Source organism: Eptesicus fuscus, chromosome 9, assembly GCF_027574615.1.
Source record: "Eptesicus fuscus isolate TK198812 chromosome 9, DD_ASM_mEF_20220401, whole genome shotgun sequence".
NCBI classification, from domain to species: domain Eukaryota; kingdom Metazoa; phylum Chordata; class Mammalia; order Chiroptera; family Vespertilionidae; genus Eptesicus; species Eptesicus fuscus.
The window spans coordinates 78,630,316-78,644,946 of NC_072481.1; the positions used below are offsets into that span (position 1 = coordinate 78,630,316).

General features: G+C 40.7%; 1 protein-coding gene across 2 annotated transcripts in view; it reads right to left on the bottom strand.

Moving 5' to 3' along the window:
- The window catches only part of CAP2 (cyclase associated actin cytoskeleton regulatory protein 2), a 143,516-nt gene that overhangs the window by 82,268 nt on the left and 46,617 nt on the right, over nucleotides 1-14,631 (bottom strand). For both annotated transcript variants that reach the window (XM_054720782.1, XM_054720783.1), the window contains one exon: nucleotides 5,299-5,376. In XM_054720782.1, coding sequence (XP_054576757.1) covers nucleotides 5,299-5,376 — 78 coding nt within the window. The remainder of the gene's footprint in view (nucleotides 1-5,298; nucleotides 5,377-14,631) is intronic.

Here is a 14,631-nt window from a genome sequence, read left to right on the forward strand (position 1 = left end):
AGAGGGATGTCTGACTGCCAGCTTAGGCCCGATCCCTGGGAGGGCGCAGGCAGGGTTGACTGACCCCCCTGTCCCAGTGCATGAATGTCACGCACCAGGCCTCTAGTATTACATAATACAAGAAATGTGTTTCTTTGTTCAAAACGAGAAAGGAAATTTGAAGTTGGATGTCTTCATTGTCAATCAAGCCTATAGACAAACCTCTTCTCCTGCTTCTCTCAGGGTAAACTGGAGGAGAGGGTGGGGGAACTCTGAGGCGCAGGGAAGAGAAAGCAAATGGCAGGGTGGCTTCACATTTTGGTCTGTGGCTCATGGCCTTATTAAAAAAACAATTCTCTTAGAGTCTCATAAGGAGAAGGGACTCAAGGTAATCTGTATTAGTTTTCTATTGCTGCACAACAAATTATCACAAACCTAAGGACTTAAAATAATATCCATTTATCACATCAGTTTCTATAGGTCAGAAATCTGGGCAGAATAAAGCTATGGTCTCTGCTCAGGGTCTTACAGGGCTAATCGAGGTGTCGGCAGGCCTATATTCCCATTTGGAGCTTGAGGTCCCCTTTGAGGCTCATGTAGTTGTTGGCAGAATTCGGTTATTTGTAGTTGTATGACTGAGACCCCTGTTTTACTGCTGGCTGTTGGTAGAGGGTCTCTCTGAACTTCTGGAAGCTGTCTTCTCCCTACATGGCAGCTAATGTCTTCAAGGACAGCAGAAGAATTGGTCTCCAGCCACTTTGACAGTCTTATATGTCACAACAGAGTCACTGGAGTGACTGTCCTGTCACCCTCCTCATAGCCTACTCAAAGGAGTGATATCCTATGAACTCACAGGTTCCATCTACATTCAAGCGGAGGGATTATATATTAGGTGGTGGGAATCTTGGGGTCCATCTTCGAATTCTGCCTTCCACAGAATCTCCCCTAAAAGTTAGAATTCACCTAAAGTGACAACCACCAAACATTTAAAGCAACTTAAAAAAAATGTGCAACTCTGCATTTTCCAAACTGGTGCACCAGCTTCTGCAGAACTTGAGTAGATATCCCTCTACAAGAAGCCTCTGTGGTCAAATAAGTTTTTGAAAACGTGGGTATAATAATGTTTAACATGTTTCTTTATTGAGCACAGTGTGGGGTTTACCCCATCATATTTAACCCAGGAAATAGGTTTTTGGGTTTGTGCTAAATAAATCCACCACTTTATGAATGTTACTGTAATATTAATGTCACATTGAAGGAGCTGTATTATTGCTCTTGCACTGTCATTTTATTTCCTCTATAATGCTTTTATTGATCCTTTGTCTACACGATCCCTGAATTTTGGTAACACTAATGGTCTACCTCACTTGATTGACAGTTTGCTTATAATTGACTAGAGGCCCAGTGCATGACATCTGTGCACTGCGGGGGGAGGGGTCCCCTCAGCCCAACTTGCACCTTTTCTGGGAGCCCTTGGGGGATGTCCGACTGTAGGACATCGTTAGTGCTGCTGTGCTCGTCAGCCATCATCCCAGCTTGTGGTTGAGTGGGGCTCCCCCTTTGGGAGTGCACTGACCACAGGGGGCAACTCCTGTGTTGAGCGGGAACCCTGCCTCCGCTGTGTGCGCATCCATCTTGTGACGGCATGAGGACCACCTAGGCTTTTATTAGTAAGGTAAGTATAAAATACTTTTCTTTTTTGATGGTCACCTTCTACTAAATTTAATCTCTTTGAAGGCTGGCACTCTGGCTTAAAGCAGCAATGTAGAGCACCGCACACAGCTGTGCAGTGGTGGAGTGTGTTGGCTAAGATTTCTGGGAATCAGAGTTATCCTGGGGCATTTTTTCAGCTTTGGAACTAAGGAGTAAACCAATTTCTCTCTCTTTTTGAAACTCTCCTAGCTCATCTTTAAATTGAGAACGCTGTGAGAGATGGTTTCTAAGGGCTCTTCCCAGCTAATATTTAATATATGCCTATCCTCAAGCCCTGCCTTATCTCATAGGTGTTTGTTTTTACAGTGCCTGTTAAGCACTTGATGAATATTTGTCCACCGATTAACTCTGAGCTTGCATTGTTGTGGGTTCCAGTATTTTATCAGTTCTCTCTTGTGTTCCAGGAGGTTGCTAGCTTCCAGCTGGCCAGCGTGCACAACCTCAGTTTTGGGCATCAGCTTATACAACCCTCAGACCCAAACTGACAACTAATGTTGGTTTGGCCTCGTCTCATGCTTCTGCAGAGTTTGAGGTCACTTCCATCATCAGGATTGGAGGCACCCCTAGGAGGTCCTCCTGCCTTAAAATATCTTCCCTTTCCAATGCCTGAAACTTCTATTAAAGATTCATTTTATTTCAGAGCCTTATTACAACTCTAAGTAAATAATTATATGAGTAATTATTTAATAACTCATCCTCTAGAAAGCAAGTCACCTTGTATAGGCATGAAATGTGAGCAAGAAATAAATCTCACTAAGATTTTGAAGGTGTGTGTTACTGCAGCATAGCATAACTTGCTTTGATGTAGACATGTTCGGAGAAAATAACATAAGTTTGATATTTGACTACCGAGGGATTTTGTGCTTCTGGAGATACTAGGTGGTAACGCCTAAATTCTTGCTGCCCAAAGTGCAGCAGCATCACCTGGTCAGAACCACAGATTCTTGGGCCTCACCAGGGACCTGCTGATCCAGACCCTGAACTTTAACAAGATCTGCAGGTGATTAAGTGAAGATTAGAGCCTGAGAAGCAATGCTCAGGAGGTAGCTGGACATGACAGTTGGAAACACCTGAGATAAATTTGAGCTACAGGCATAACTGTGAGAGCCACAGGTTCTGAAAATGTGGTCCCTGGACCAGCAGCAGCACCATCAGGTGGGAACTTCCAAGATGCATATTCTCAGGCTACAGCCAGGTCCTATTGAACTGAAAACTCTAAGTGGAGCCCAGAAACCTGCAACTTAACAACCCTTCAGGTGAGTCTCAGGTGTGCTGAAGTTTGGGAACCACTGCCTTATGTCAGCAAGAGTTGAAATTACAGGAGTTAATATTCTCCTGAAAAAAGGAAGGAGGAGGGATGACATGGACAGTTACAATACTGTTCCTATGAGAAACTATAACCTGCTTTATGATAATCTTCTTTATGATGTATCTTTTAGAATGTACCTGGGGAAAATAAAGGCCTGGTCATGGACTGTTCTCACCACTGTGGTAGTAACTCCCCAAATCGACTTTTCCACTGAGTGGAAGTACTAGAACAGTGCTCTGGGTAAAGATGGAGGGGACGAAAAGGGAGGTGGGCATCAAGACATTGCTTTGCATTTCACCTACCTGATACTGCTGGGGTTTATTACGCTCAGAGCACTGTAATAAGTGCTGGAACACTGCCAGCCCATGCCCTGCCTGGGTAACAGTCCCCTAGAACAGATCCATTCCTCCCCCTTTGATCAAGAACACAGTGGAGGAAGAAGGGCGAGGAGCTATACCCAAGATATTAACCCAAAAATCTGCACAGCCACGTGCTCAGACACACTTTATCCCTGACCATGGCTCCTCCCAGTACATTCATTCACTTCTTCACCCAATACCTAATGAGTGACTTTTATGTGCAAGGCTGCAAGGCCAACGGAGAAGCGTGTGTGTGTGTGTGTGTGTGTGTGTGTGTGTGTGTGTGTGTGTGTGTGTGTATGCGCGCGCGTGCTTGAAGAAGGGATTGAGTGGGGCATCGGCCAAGAAAGTCATGGTTCTTCCTTCCATCTGAGACTCTTGATGATGCATTGAGGTTACTTCTCCTCTCACTTTAATCACAGGAAAGCCAGGCTAAGTCTGTCTCTTGAATGCATCACATTGTAATGTCCTAGTATCACTGTTCTCTTTTGCAAAGGGGGGAAAAATCAGGGACTGAGAAAGCCAAGGAAGAAAATGCATCCACAGCGGAACACAATATTTCCATCCCTACAAAGCTATCTGCCTAGGCCACTGGTTGGCAAACTGCAGCTCGCGAGCCACATGCGGCTCTTTGGCCCCTTGAGTGTGGCTCTTCCACAAAATACCACGGCCTGGGCGAGTCTATTTTGAAGAAGTGGCGTTAGAAGAAGTTTAAGTTTAAAAAATTTGGCTCTCAAAAGAAATTTCAATCGTCATACTGTTGATATTTGGCTCTGTTGACTAATGAGTTTGCTGACCACTGGCCTAGGCTGTGTGCTAACTCGTTTCCTGTAAGGGAAGTGATCCATCCATCTATCCAGGTGGGGCTTTGGTAGCTCTGGCTACAAAACTTTCAAGGCCAAGACCACTTTCTGACCAATTAAATCAGAACCTCTTGGAGTGAGAACTAGACATTGATATTTTAAAAAATTTCCGGGAGATGCCACTGCACAGGCAGGGCTGGGGGCCATGGTTCCAGGGAGGATCTAGGGTCTTAAGTGTTGGAACTTTATGGAGCTGAGCTTCCTTCCCTGAAAGTCCAAGTCCTAGTTTCCCAGGATTCTCATCTTCACTTTTTCAATTTCAGGAGTTTTTTTAGAATTAAAAATGAGCTATTAAATTTAAAATATGTGTTATAGTGCATATTCAATGACCTTCTGTATTTATATGGTTGTACCAAAATTCAGATGAAGAATATTTAGTCAAAACAATTACTTTTTTCTTATTTAATAAAGAATGCTGGTAATAGATCTACTTTTTAGCCTAGTCTTACCTGCTTGAGCTTATGAAATAGAAGATAATCAAATTCATACGTAGAATATATATATGATGATAGATGTGAACATATTTTGATAACAAAGCAGCACAAAGTATGAACTAAAAAGTAACAGTAAACACTTTCTTGATTATAAAACTATTGTGAGAATAGTAAAAAGAATAGGATAGGAGAGGGTGGGTGGGAGGAAAGAGATCAACCAATGCACTTGTATGAATATATGGATAATCCATGGACACAGACAATAGGGTGGTGAAGGCCTGGGGTGGGGGGTGGGGGTGGGTTGGGAGAGGTCAATGGGGAAAAAAGGGGACATATGTAATACTTTCAACAATAAAGATTAAAAGAATAAACTGTTCATTCAAAAAAAAAAGATATAGGTGACATAAAGAAATTGACCTTTTAAACTGGTGATGTCAATTGTTACAGTATGAATTTGGCCATAATAAGATTATGAAGACAGAAGAGATGTTCCATATCATGGTCTGGCTTAGAGACAGAACCCACACGTGCTGTAACTCTCATTTTCAGGTTGTCACTCACAGGAACTGGTTCTGTTGCTTCCTGTTTTATCTCACACTGCCCATTCCTAGGCAGCCCTGTGACTAGGGATGCACTCTTACCTCCTGGGGTTGTTGGTACTGAGAGGCCATCAGGAGGAAAGCCCGCTGGGCCTGGAAAGCGCTGTGCACCATTTCTGCCTGGGAACAAAGAGGAAGAGGAAGTTTAAATGTGTGAGCTCCTAAACAGAGTTACCATATGATCCAGAAATCCCATTCCTACTATATACCCAAGGACAATAAAAAAATATGCTCACACAAAAACTTGTAGATAAAGGTTCATAATGGCATTACTCATAACAGCTCAGATGTGGAAACAGCCAGAATGTCCATCAACTGATGAATGAATAAATGAAATGTGATATACCCATACAATGGAACATTACTTGGCATTAAAAAGAATGGAGTGCTGCCCGGCCGGCATAGCTTAGTGGTTGAGCGTCAACCTATGAATCAGGAGGTCATGGTTCGATTCCTGGTCAGGGGCACATGCCCGGGTTGCAGGCTCGATCTCCAGTGTAATGATTCTCATCATTGATATTTTTTTCTCTCTCTCCCTCTTCTTTCCTTTCCGAAAGTAATAAAATATACTTAAAAAAAGAAAAAGAAATGAAGTACTGATGCATGTACAACATGGGTAAACCTTGAAAACATTATGCTGAGTGCATAAAGCCAGTCACAAAAGACCGAATTTGTGTGATTCCAATCATATAAAAGGACCAGAATACGCCTATCTGCAGAGTGGTTGCCAGGGGCTGGTGGGTGGGGGTGATAGGGAGTGACTGCTAATGAGAATGGGGCTTCTTTTGGGAGTGATGAAAATGTTCTGGGATTAGACAATGGTAATAGCACAACTTGGTGAGTATACTACAAACCACTGAATTGTACATGTAAAAAGTGGATGTTATAATATGTGAGTTACTATATCTCAACAAAGCTGTTAAAGAATGTTTGAACCCTGAAGTGTTTTCAATGGGTGTCTCTCTTGTCCTCTTTCATAGTGTGCCCAAATCTGTTCCATACCTTCTGGTGGAAAGAAAATTGTCCCGTATGCTACCCCCATAAAGATATGCTCACTGAGAGCTAGTGGCTTCCACAATCATTCATTAATATGGTTCCAGAAGAGATTTCAGTGCTACATGGACTCAACCCCCCAAAAAGGAGTTGAGTGCATGGGAATGTCTTCAAACACAGGGTATCGTATTCTCTTATCCTCACCTTCTACACACTCTTAACTAATTAATTCTTTAATTTTTTAAATTTAAAAAGTTACAGAAGAGTACCAAGAAGAAAATAATTCCAAATACTCACCCCCCCCCCACAATTAATCACTTTTGGCATGTTTTTATTTTTTATTTTTAAGAAAGTTTGCACAGTTGTTTTCAATAACACAAAGCATAATGATATAGAATAGGTTTTTAAATGCTGAAGGTTACAAAAATTGAAGTTTTTAAAAAAATGTCTTACAACCTAGAAAAAAATCATAAACATTAGCTGAATATTTAAGATACATGTACAGAGAGATTTTGATAAAAGGAGACCATACTCTAGGTGCTATTTAAAAAGTATGAATTTTAATTATAACTGAATAGTAGCAATGAAAGAGAAATGACTGATAAACTTCAAATAAAAATTTCGGCACTATATAATTATGCCATAAGTGATCATTCTAAGGTTAAAAAATTATAAAATAATATGAGATTGAAATAATTATGTGTGGCATTTTAAAGTACATGATATAATTTTAGATAGTACTGATTGGGAATCAATTGGGAAAGATAAAAACATAAGTACTTTCTCACTTCTATCTCTAGTCCCCTATCGTCCATATTTTTTAGTGGTTGTTTCCATTTAGCCCAATTGATAGCATTCATATTCTACCTGCAATATTAATTCCCAGAGTTGGTATGTTTAAGTGTTTAGGATTAGTTGTACACTTAAACATACCTAATGGTTCTCACCAGCTATTTTACCATGACTTCTCCATTTCTGAGTTATTTGGATGTTTTTATTGACTGAACTCTCATTATCAAGTATTTTCTTCAAAACAGTTTCAAAGTTGCTTTAGTTCTTCAGGATTAAGTAGCTCTCCCTGTTGTCTTTATACTTAACAGCATCTTGGCTGGATGTAACATCCCAGGGTCTCTCTCCACTTTCAGATACCCTGGCACTAAGTGTGGCAATGGAAAGTCTGAAGCCAGCCTGATTTTTTTCCTCCCTTGTAGGACATTGGCTTTTTCTGGTTTGACATCTGCAGATTTATTTCTTTATCCTTAGAGTTTAATAGCTTAAACGAGATGTTCAGGTTTTGAGCATTCTATATTCTATATCCTGGAATAGGTTTGGTCCTTCATTTCTGGGAAACTTTATTATATTTTTCAATATGTCTCCCATTTAATTGGTTAGAATACCTATTCAAGGACTCCTATTATAATCCTCAGATTATATATTTTAATGTCTTCATATCTTTTAGATTCTTTCTCTGCCTTTAATTTCCTTGTCTATCATCTGTATTTACTGTGATTGTATGTATACTTTTCTTCATTGTTAGTAACCAGATTTTCAACACAGTTTCTTATATACATTAACATTTCTATTTAGATATGATTTTTACAATAATGTTGTTTTTGTTCTTGATTTGTTAGACTTTCAATTTTCCTTTTAATTTTATTCTTGTTTTCTAACCTTGCTTTATGCTTTTTAAAAAATACATTTAGCCCGGCCGACATGGCTCAGTGGTTGAGCATCGACCTATTAACCAGGAGGTCACAATTCGATTCCCGGTCGGGGCACATGCCTGGGTGTGGGCTCGATTCCCTGTGTGGAGCATGCAGGAGGCAGCAGATGGATGATTCCCTCTCATCATTGCTATTTCTATCTCTCTCTCCCTCTCCCTTCCTCTCTGAAAGCAATAAAAATATAAAAAAATACATTTATACTCTAAATTCTAAGAATATGTTATATTCTTATTAAACCTTGTGAGGAATCTGTTTCTGTTTCTTAAGTTTTGTTTTCCTTGAGGGCTAGCCTGTCTGTCTGTCGCATGCTATGTTACTTTCTGACACCATGTAGCTGCCATGTGCTGATTCCTTGAGCCTTTTGCCACCGTATTGGAGGTGAGTTAATTTTCCCTTTCAAGAGACAGTTTGAGGGCTAATTGCCTTGTGCTCTCTACTCTATTAGGGCCTGATGGGACAGGGGATAGGGAAAGGGAGAGCTTAGCTGTCTAGTCTTTATTTGAGAATTTGGGGGCTCATTCTTCTGGGAATATGTTAAATGTCCTAAATCAGGATTCACTTCACCTACATGAAACATAGGCCATTCCGATGAAGATTTTGGATCATTTCTCCAGTTCCGAACCCAGACAGGAAGCCTTTACATATGCATAGGGAAGCGGTCCTGTGGTTTCCATTTCTTGTTTCATATTTTCATCTCCTGACTTCATTTTTTAGGGCATGTGTTTAAGGGGTGGGAAATAGAGGCAGAGTTAGGAACCAAAGGCTGCTTGGCCACCAGTTACTGAAATGTATTGCTCTAGATTATGGCTTTTTTGTTTGGTTACTATCAGTGCATTTAAAAAATCTTTTCCTCCCTCATTTGTGGGAGAGAAAAATTCTGATTTAGTTGTATGTGGTATAAATTTATATTCTTTTAATCCTTGTTGATTTCACCTTTAATCTCATCCTGGTTAGCTTTACTAGTACATCTGTTTTGGGCCAGTTTCTATTTCTCTGCCTTCTTGGATAATGGCTTACTTCTCTGAGAGATAAGTAAGAACTAGCTTGATACATTTCCCAAAACAACCAGAATAGCATCAATAGGATTAGGTTAATTTCATCCCAGTGTCAATCAATATCAGAAAATTTTCTGGGCTTGAAGGGTTAAAGGTGTTAGCTAACTGGGAAATGACTAGTTTTCGTCATTCCACTTCATTATCACATTTTGGTATCTGACAAGTTTTCCAAAATATTTACAGAAATTTTGTTTCTAACTTTTCTCATTATTTTTCATCCAGTAATTTTTTTCTACTGAGAAATGGTTGAAATCAAACCAAAATAAGTAAGCCATTTATTTTAAAATCACAAATTCAATCATCAATAGTATAACAGATTAAGTCTAATAATGTTTAAATGAGGGAATAGTTTCCATTTTGGGATACATAGTCTCATCTTATCTTTGCCCTGGTATCTGATTTCTGGGATTATATTGGAAGGAATAGAGGAGTTTTGAATTTTCCTGGAGGCCATTATGACCTATAAATGTGAAGCTCTGAGCTGCATGACTGTTTACCCATGAATCAAAACGTGTGTTTTCAGTGTTTCAAAAGGACTGTTGTTGTCTCTAACAACCACAATTCCAAAAAGAAAGCTATTAAGTACAACTTTCCATAGCTTGGACATAAATAAAAGAACTGCACTTCTCCCAGCAACAATAATATGGAGGTATTGTCCTCATCTATGAAAAGGCTTGCAGAGCCGACTGAATTACAGTTGCTATGGGAACAGCAATTTGGGATCACCTGACTTCTGTAGTTAACATTGCAGCTCAGAAGTAACATTAACAATATTTTTGTAGTTATCCGAAGATGAACACTATCATCAGCCTTTTTTACTTTCCCTAGAAACAACATTTAGCATGTTGCTAATAGAGTAATTTTCTGGTGGGTTAGATTAGTGAAGATGGCCAATTTCATTAATTAGTCTCTTCCCCCAATGGCCTCTCACTCAACAATAGAGGTGGAGGTTGGAGCAGAAAATGGCTGAATACCTAGACATCTGCTTCACCTCTCCCTCTCAATTTGCTTATGTAGCCAGATCTTTCTGAGGATTCAGCTGTGTGCTTCTTCCTGCTCCTGGGAACTCTGGGCATAATCAGCAAACTCTAAACCACATTCATTTTTAACCTCATTGGTCCGAGTTTCAAAGGATTTTCATTTCACCTGTGAGATATTCTAATCCATCTGCTTCCTGCTTCTGGAAAGTTCCATGAGTTCTCTCAACCAGACAGCATCCTATTTAGGAGCAATTTTACTGAACCTGCTGAGTTCTGATAACTTGAAAGGGAGAATTTGGCTCACTCAGGCTATTCAAAACATTGTGAAAGAAAAAGCCAAACGTAGGGATTTTCAGTCATGACAAATAACTGAGGGTTTTTGCTGAGCTTGTCCATCACACATGTGCAGGACTCAGTGACCTTTGTGGGTAAATATGCACATCTATCTGCCTGTGAGCACGTGTGTGCGGAGAGGAAAGGGACAGTGTTGGTAAGAGCCAGGGCTGTGCATTTTCTTTGAACCCTATCAGTTATCACTTAGGCAACTGGGGTTCTTGGACAGATAGGTTGGTGGGCCATCGTGTTCTATAATCCCTAGGGGAGAAAGTAGGAAAATGAATTTCAGTAATCAGTTTAAAATAAGCCTTGGGACAAGCAGATATGAGCTAAATACCAGTATGACTTATTTTCAGCTAATCCCCTTGGGAGAGAGCTGGATCCCCGAGGAAGACGAATCTCTGAATAGTTGTCAAAGCTCTGCATGGTTTAAGCAGGAAAGCTATGGGCTGCAAAGCACCATGTAGATGACAAAATGAGCAGGTGCAACAGAGGGGAAGGGCACAGGCAAGACTTGAAGGAGTTGCACAAAGCATCCAGCCAGGGTGCCCGTGCCAGGTCTTCTGAAACTGTGTCAGCCGCTTCATGAGAGCCCGGCAGTGAAAGGAAGGGGCTTCTCCTCCGCTGACTAAGGTCAGGGGAATGGGCATCTGCTCATCGGGTGCAATCAGTGGGCCCTGAGAGGGTCACTGTCAATGCCATCCCCACATTCCTTCCCACTTAGTCTGCCAATGCTCTATATTTCATAATTAGAAGTTGTATTTTTAGATCTTATTCTGTAGGGGCCTCTAATCTACCCTAATGTAGAAGTCCCTTGAATTGCAGCCACTGAAAAGATAAAGAGAGACCTGATAGATAATAGCAAGACAGGAAAATGGGCCGACAAAAAGGTGATAGGATGCCAAAGATAAATTTCACCTACGTCACAATTTTGCTTAAAACAAGATTGAAGATGCTTCATTTTGTAGACATGAACATAAGCACTGACTTAAATCAGATTATGAAAGGCACTTGGGTTGACATATTAAGAATCATGAAGAAGGCTTACACCAGTGGTTCTCGACCTTGAATGTGCATTATAGCCACTGGGAGGGTTTATTAAAACAGATTGTTGAGTCTCATCCCCAGGGTTTCAGATTCAGTAGAATTGGGTTGGCCTAACCAATGTTCTAACAAATGCTGTTTCTATAATCACTTATTAGTACCAAAGGTTGTGGGTTTTTTTTGTCCATTCTTTTAGATTTTGTACGTAGATGGCAATGTCATCTGCAATAAAAGACAATTTTATGTCTTCCCAATTTGTACACTTTTAAATTCCTTTCTTGCCCAATTGCATTACCAAGAACTTCCAGTATCATGTTGAAAAGGAATGGTGAAAGGGAACATCCCTGCCTTGTGTCTGATGTTAGTAGGAAAGCTTTGAGTTTCTCATCATCTGTCTGATGTTAGCTGTAGGTTTATTATATGGTCTTTATCAAGTTGAGCAAGCTCCCCTCAAGTACTAGTTTACTGCATTTTTATCACGAGTGGGTGCTGGATTTTGCCAAGTGCTTTTCTGCATCTATTGATGTAACCATGTGATTTTTTTAGTCTGCTAATGTGATTGATTACATTAATTGAATTTTGAATGTTGAACCAGCCTTGCATACCTGGGATAAATTCCACTTAATCATGTTGTATAATTCTTTTTATATATTTTTGGATTTGATTTGTTAATAGTTCGTTGAGAGATTTTGCATATATGTCCATGAGCTGTATAGGTCTGTAGTTTTCTTTCCTTATAATGTCTTTGTCTTATTTTGGTATTGGGGAAATGCTTGTCTCATACAATGACTTAAAAGTATTCCTTCTGCTTCTATCCTCTGAAAGAGGTAATATAGAACTGGTATAATTTCTTCCATAAATGTTTGGTAGAATTCACCAGTGAACATACCTGGGTATGGTGCTTTCTCTTTTTGGAAGGTTATTAATTTTTTTTTAATGAATCTTTATTGTTCAGATTACAATTGTTTCTCCTTTTTCCCCACATATCTCCCCACCACCCAGTTCCCACCCCCCCTCTGCCCTTATCTCCCCCCCCCCCCCCGCTGTCCTTATCCATAGGTGTATGATTTTTGTCCAGTCTCTTCCCATACTCCCCACACAGACACCCCTTTCCCCCTGAGAATTATCAATCCACTCCCATTCTATGCCTCTGATTCTATTAAGTTCACCAGTTTATTCTGTTCCTCAGATTTTTAATTCACTTGACTTTTAGGATCACTTGTTGATAGATATGTATTTGTTGTTCATATTTTTATCTTTCTTCTTCTTTTTCCTCTTTTTAAAGAATACCTTTCAGCATTTCATATAATGCTGGTTTGGTGGTGATGAACTCCTTTAGCTTTTTCTTATCTGTGAAGCTCTTTATCTGCCCTTCAATTCTGAATGATAACTTCGCTGGATAGAGTAGTCTTGGTTGTAGGTTCCTGCTATTCATCACTTTGAATATTTCTTGCCACTCCCGTCTGGCCTGCATGGTTTCTGTTGAGAAATTAGCTGATAATCGTATGGGAGCTCCCTTGTAGGTAACTAACTGTTTTTCTCTTGCTGCTTGTAAGATTCTCTCTTTGTCTTTTGCTCTTGGCATTTTAATTATGATGTGTCTTGGTGTGGTCCTCTTTGGATTCCTTTTGTTTGGGGTTCTGTGCACTTCCTGGACTTGTAAGTCTATTTCTTTCACCAGGTGGGGGAAGTTTTCGTTCATTATTTCTTCAAATAGGTTTTCAGCATCTTGCTCTCTCTCTTCTTCTGGTACCCCCATAATTCTGATGTTGGTTTGCTTGAAGTTGTCCCAGAGGCTTCTTACACTATCTTCAACTTTCTGAATTCTCTTCTCTTCATGCTTCTCTGGAGGAGTGTCCTTGGCCTCTTTGTATTCCAAATCTTTGAGTTGATTCTTGCTTTTGGGTCTGCTTTTGGGTCTCTGTATAATATTTTTTATCTCAGTCAGTGTATGTTTAATTTCTAGTTGGTCCTTTTTCATATCCTCAAGGGTCTCATTGAATTTATCGGCCTTTTCCATGAAATTCTTGAAAAACCTTATAACCGTGGTTTTGAACTCTATGTCCAGTCGCTTGTTCTCCTGCATTTCTTTGGTTTGTGATCTGTTTCCTTGCCTTCTCATTTTCGCTGCTTCCCTGAGTTGGTAGGGTAGCTTTGTGTACTAGGTGTCCTATTGGTTCAATGGGTCAGCCTCCCAGTTACTTGAGGTGGACACTCTTGGTGTACCCTTGTGTACTGTGTGTCCCCCAGCAGGAGCTACAGCAAGGGCTAGTTTTCTCCTCCTTTGCTTGGGCGGATTTGGAGCAGTCTGACTGGAGTTGCAGTTAATTTGGTTGAGCTGCCACAGAACAGGCCATTTATATGCAAAAGCCGCTGTGTGGAGCCTGGGCGGGTTTGTAGAATGTGCGGGGCGGGGCCTCAGGGCTGGGCGGGGTCTCAGAGCGTCACTAGGCTGGGGCGTGGCCAACGGCGATGGCTGGCATCAGCCGTCTCTGCCTTTCCACTTTTCCAAGTCCCTGCGCCCCGCGCTCCAGCGCAGTAAACAATGATTGCTGGGCGCACCTCTGCAAAAAAGTCACTCTCACTTTCCGACCCGATGGCCGAGAGTCCAGCTTCTCCCCGTAGGTGCCTGGGTCCCCCGAGTGTCCCCAGAAACTGGATTTCAGAGTGATCGGGAGCTTGTCTCTCTGCGGGTTGAAGAAAAGCCGCGCACCCAGCTGCCCGCCGCCAGCCCGATTCACGTGCCTCCGTACCTCAGCTTTTCAGCGTTTGTGCTCCTTTCTCTTCTTAGTTGTAAATCTTCCACTCAGCCAGCTTTCCCATGGTTCTGGGTGGTAGACGTTTTGTCTTTTAGTTGTATTTTTGAAATTGTTGTGTGAGGCAGCAGATTAGTTGTTTAACTATGCCGCCATCTTGGTTCCTCCTCCTCTTTTTTCGGAAGGTTATTAATTATTGTTCAATTTCTGCAGTTGATACAGGCCTATTCTTGTGTAACTTTTGGCAGATATAGCTTTCAAGAAATCTTCATTTCATCTAGGTTATCAAATTTGTGGGCATAGAGTTGTTCACAGTTTTCTTTTACTATCTTTTTGTTTTCCATGGGATCTGTAGTAATGTCTCCTCTTTAATTTTTTAAATTAATAATTAGTGTCCTTTCTCACTTTTCCTTATTTAGCCTGGTAGGGGCTTATCAATTTTATTGATCATTTCCAAGAATCAACTTTTGGCTTCACTGATTTTCTG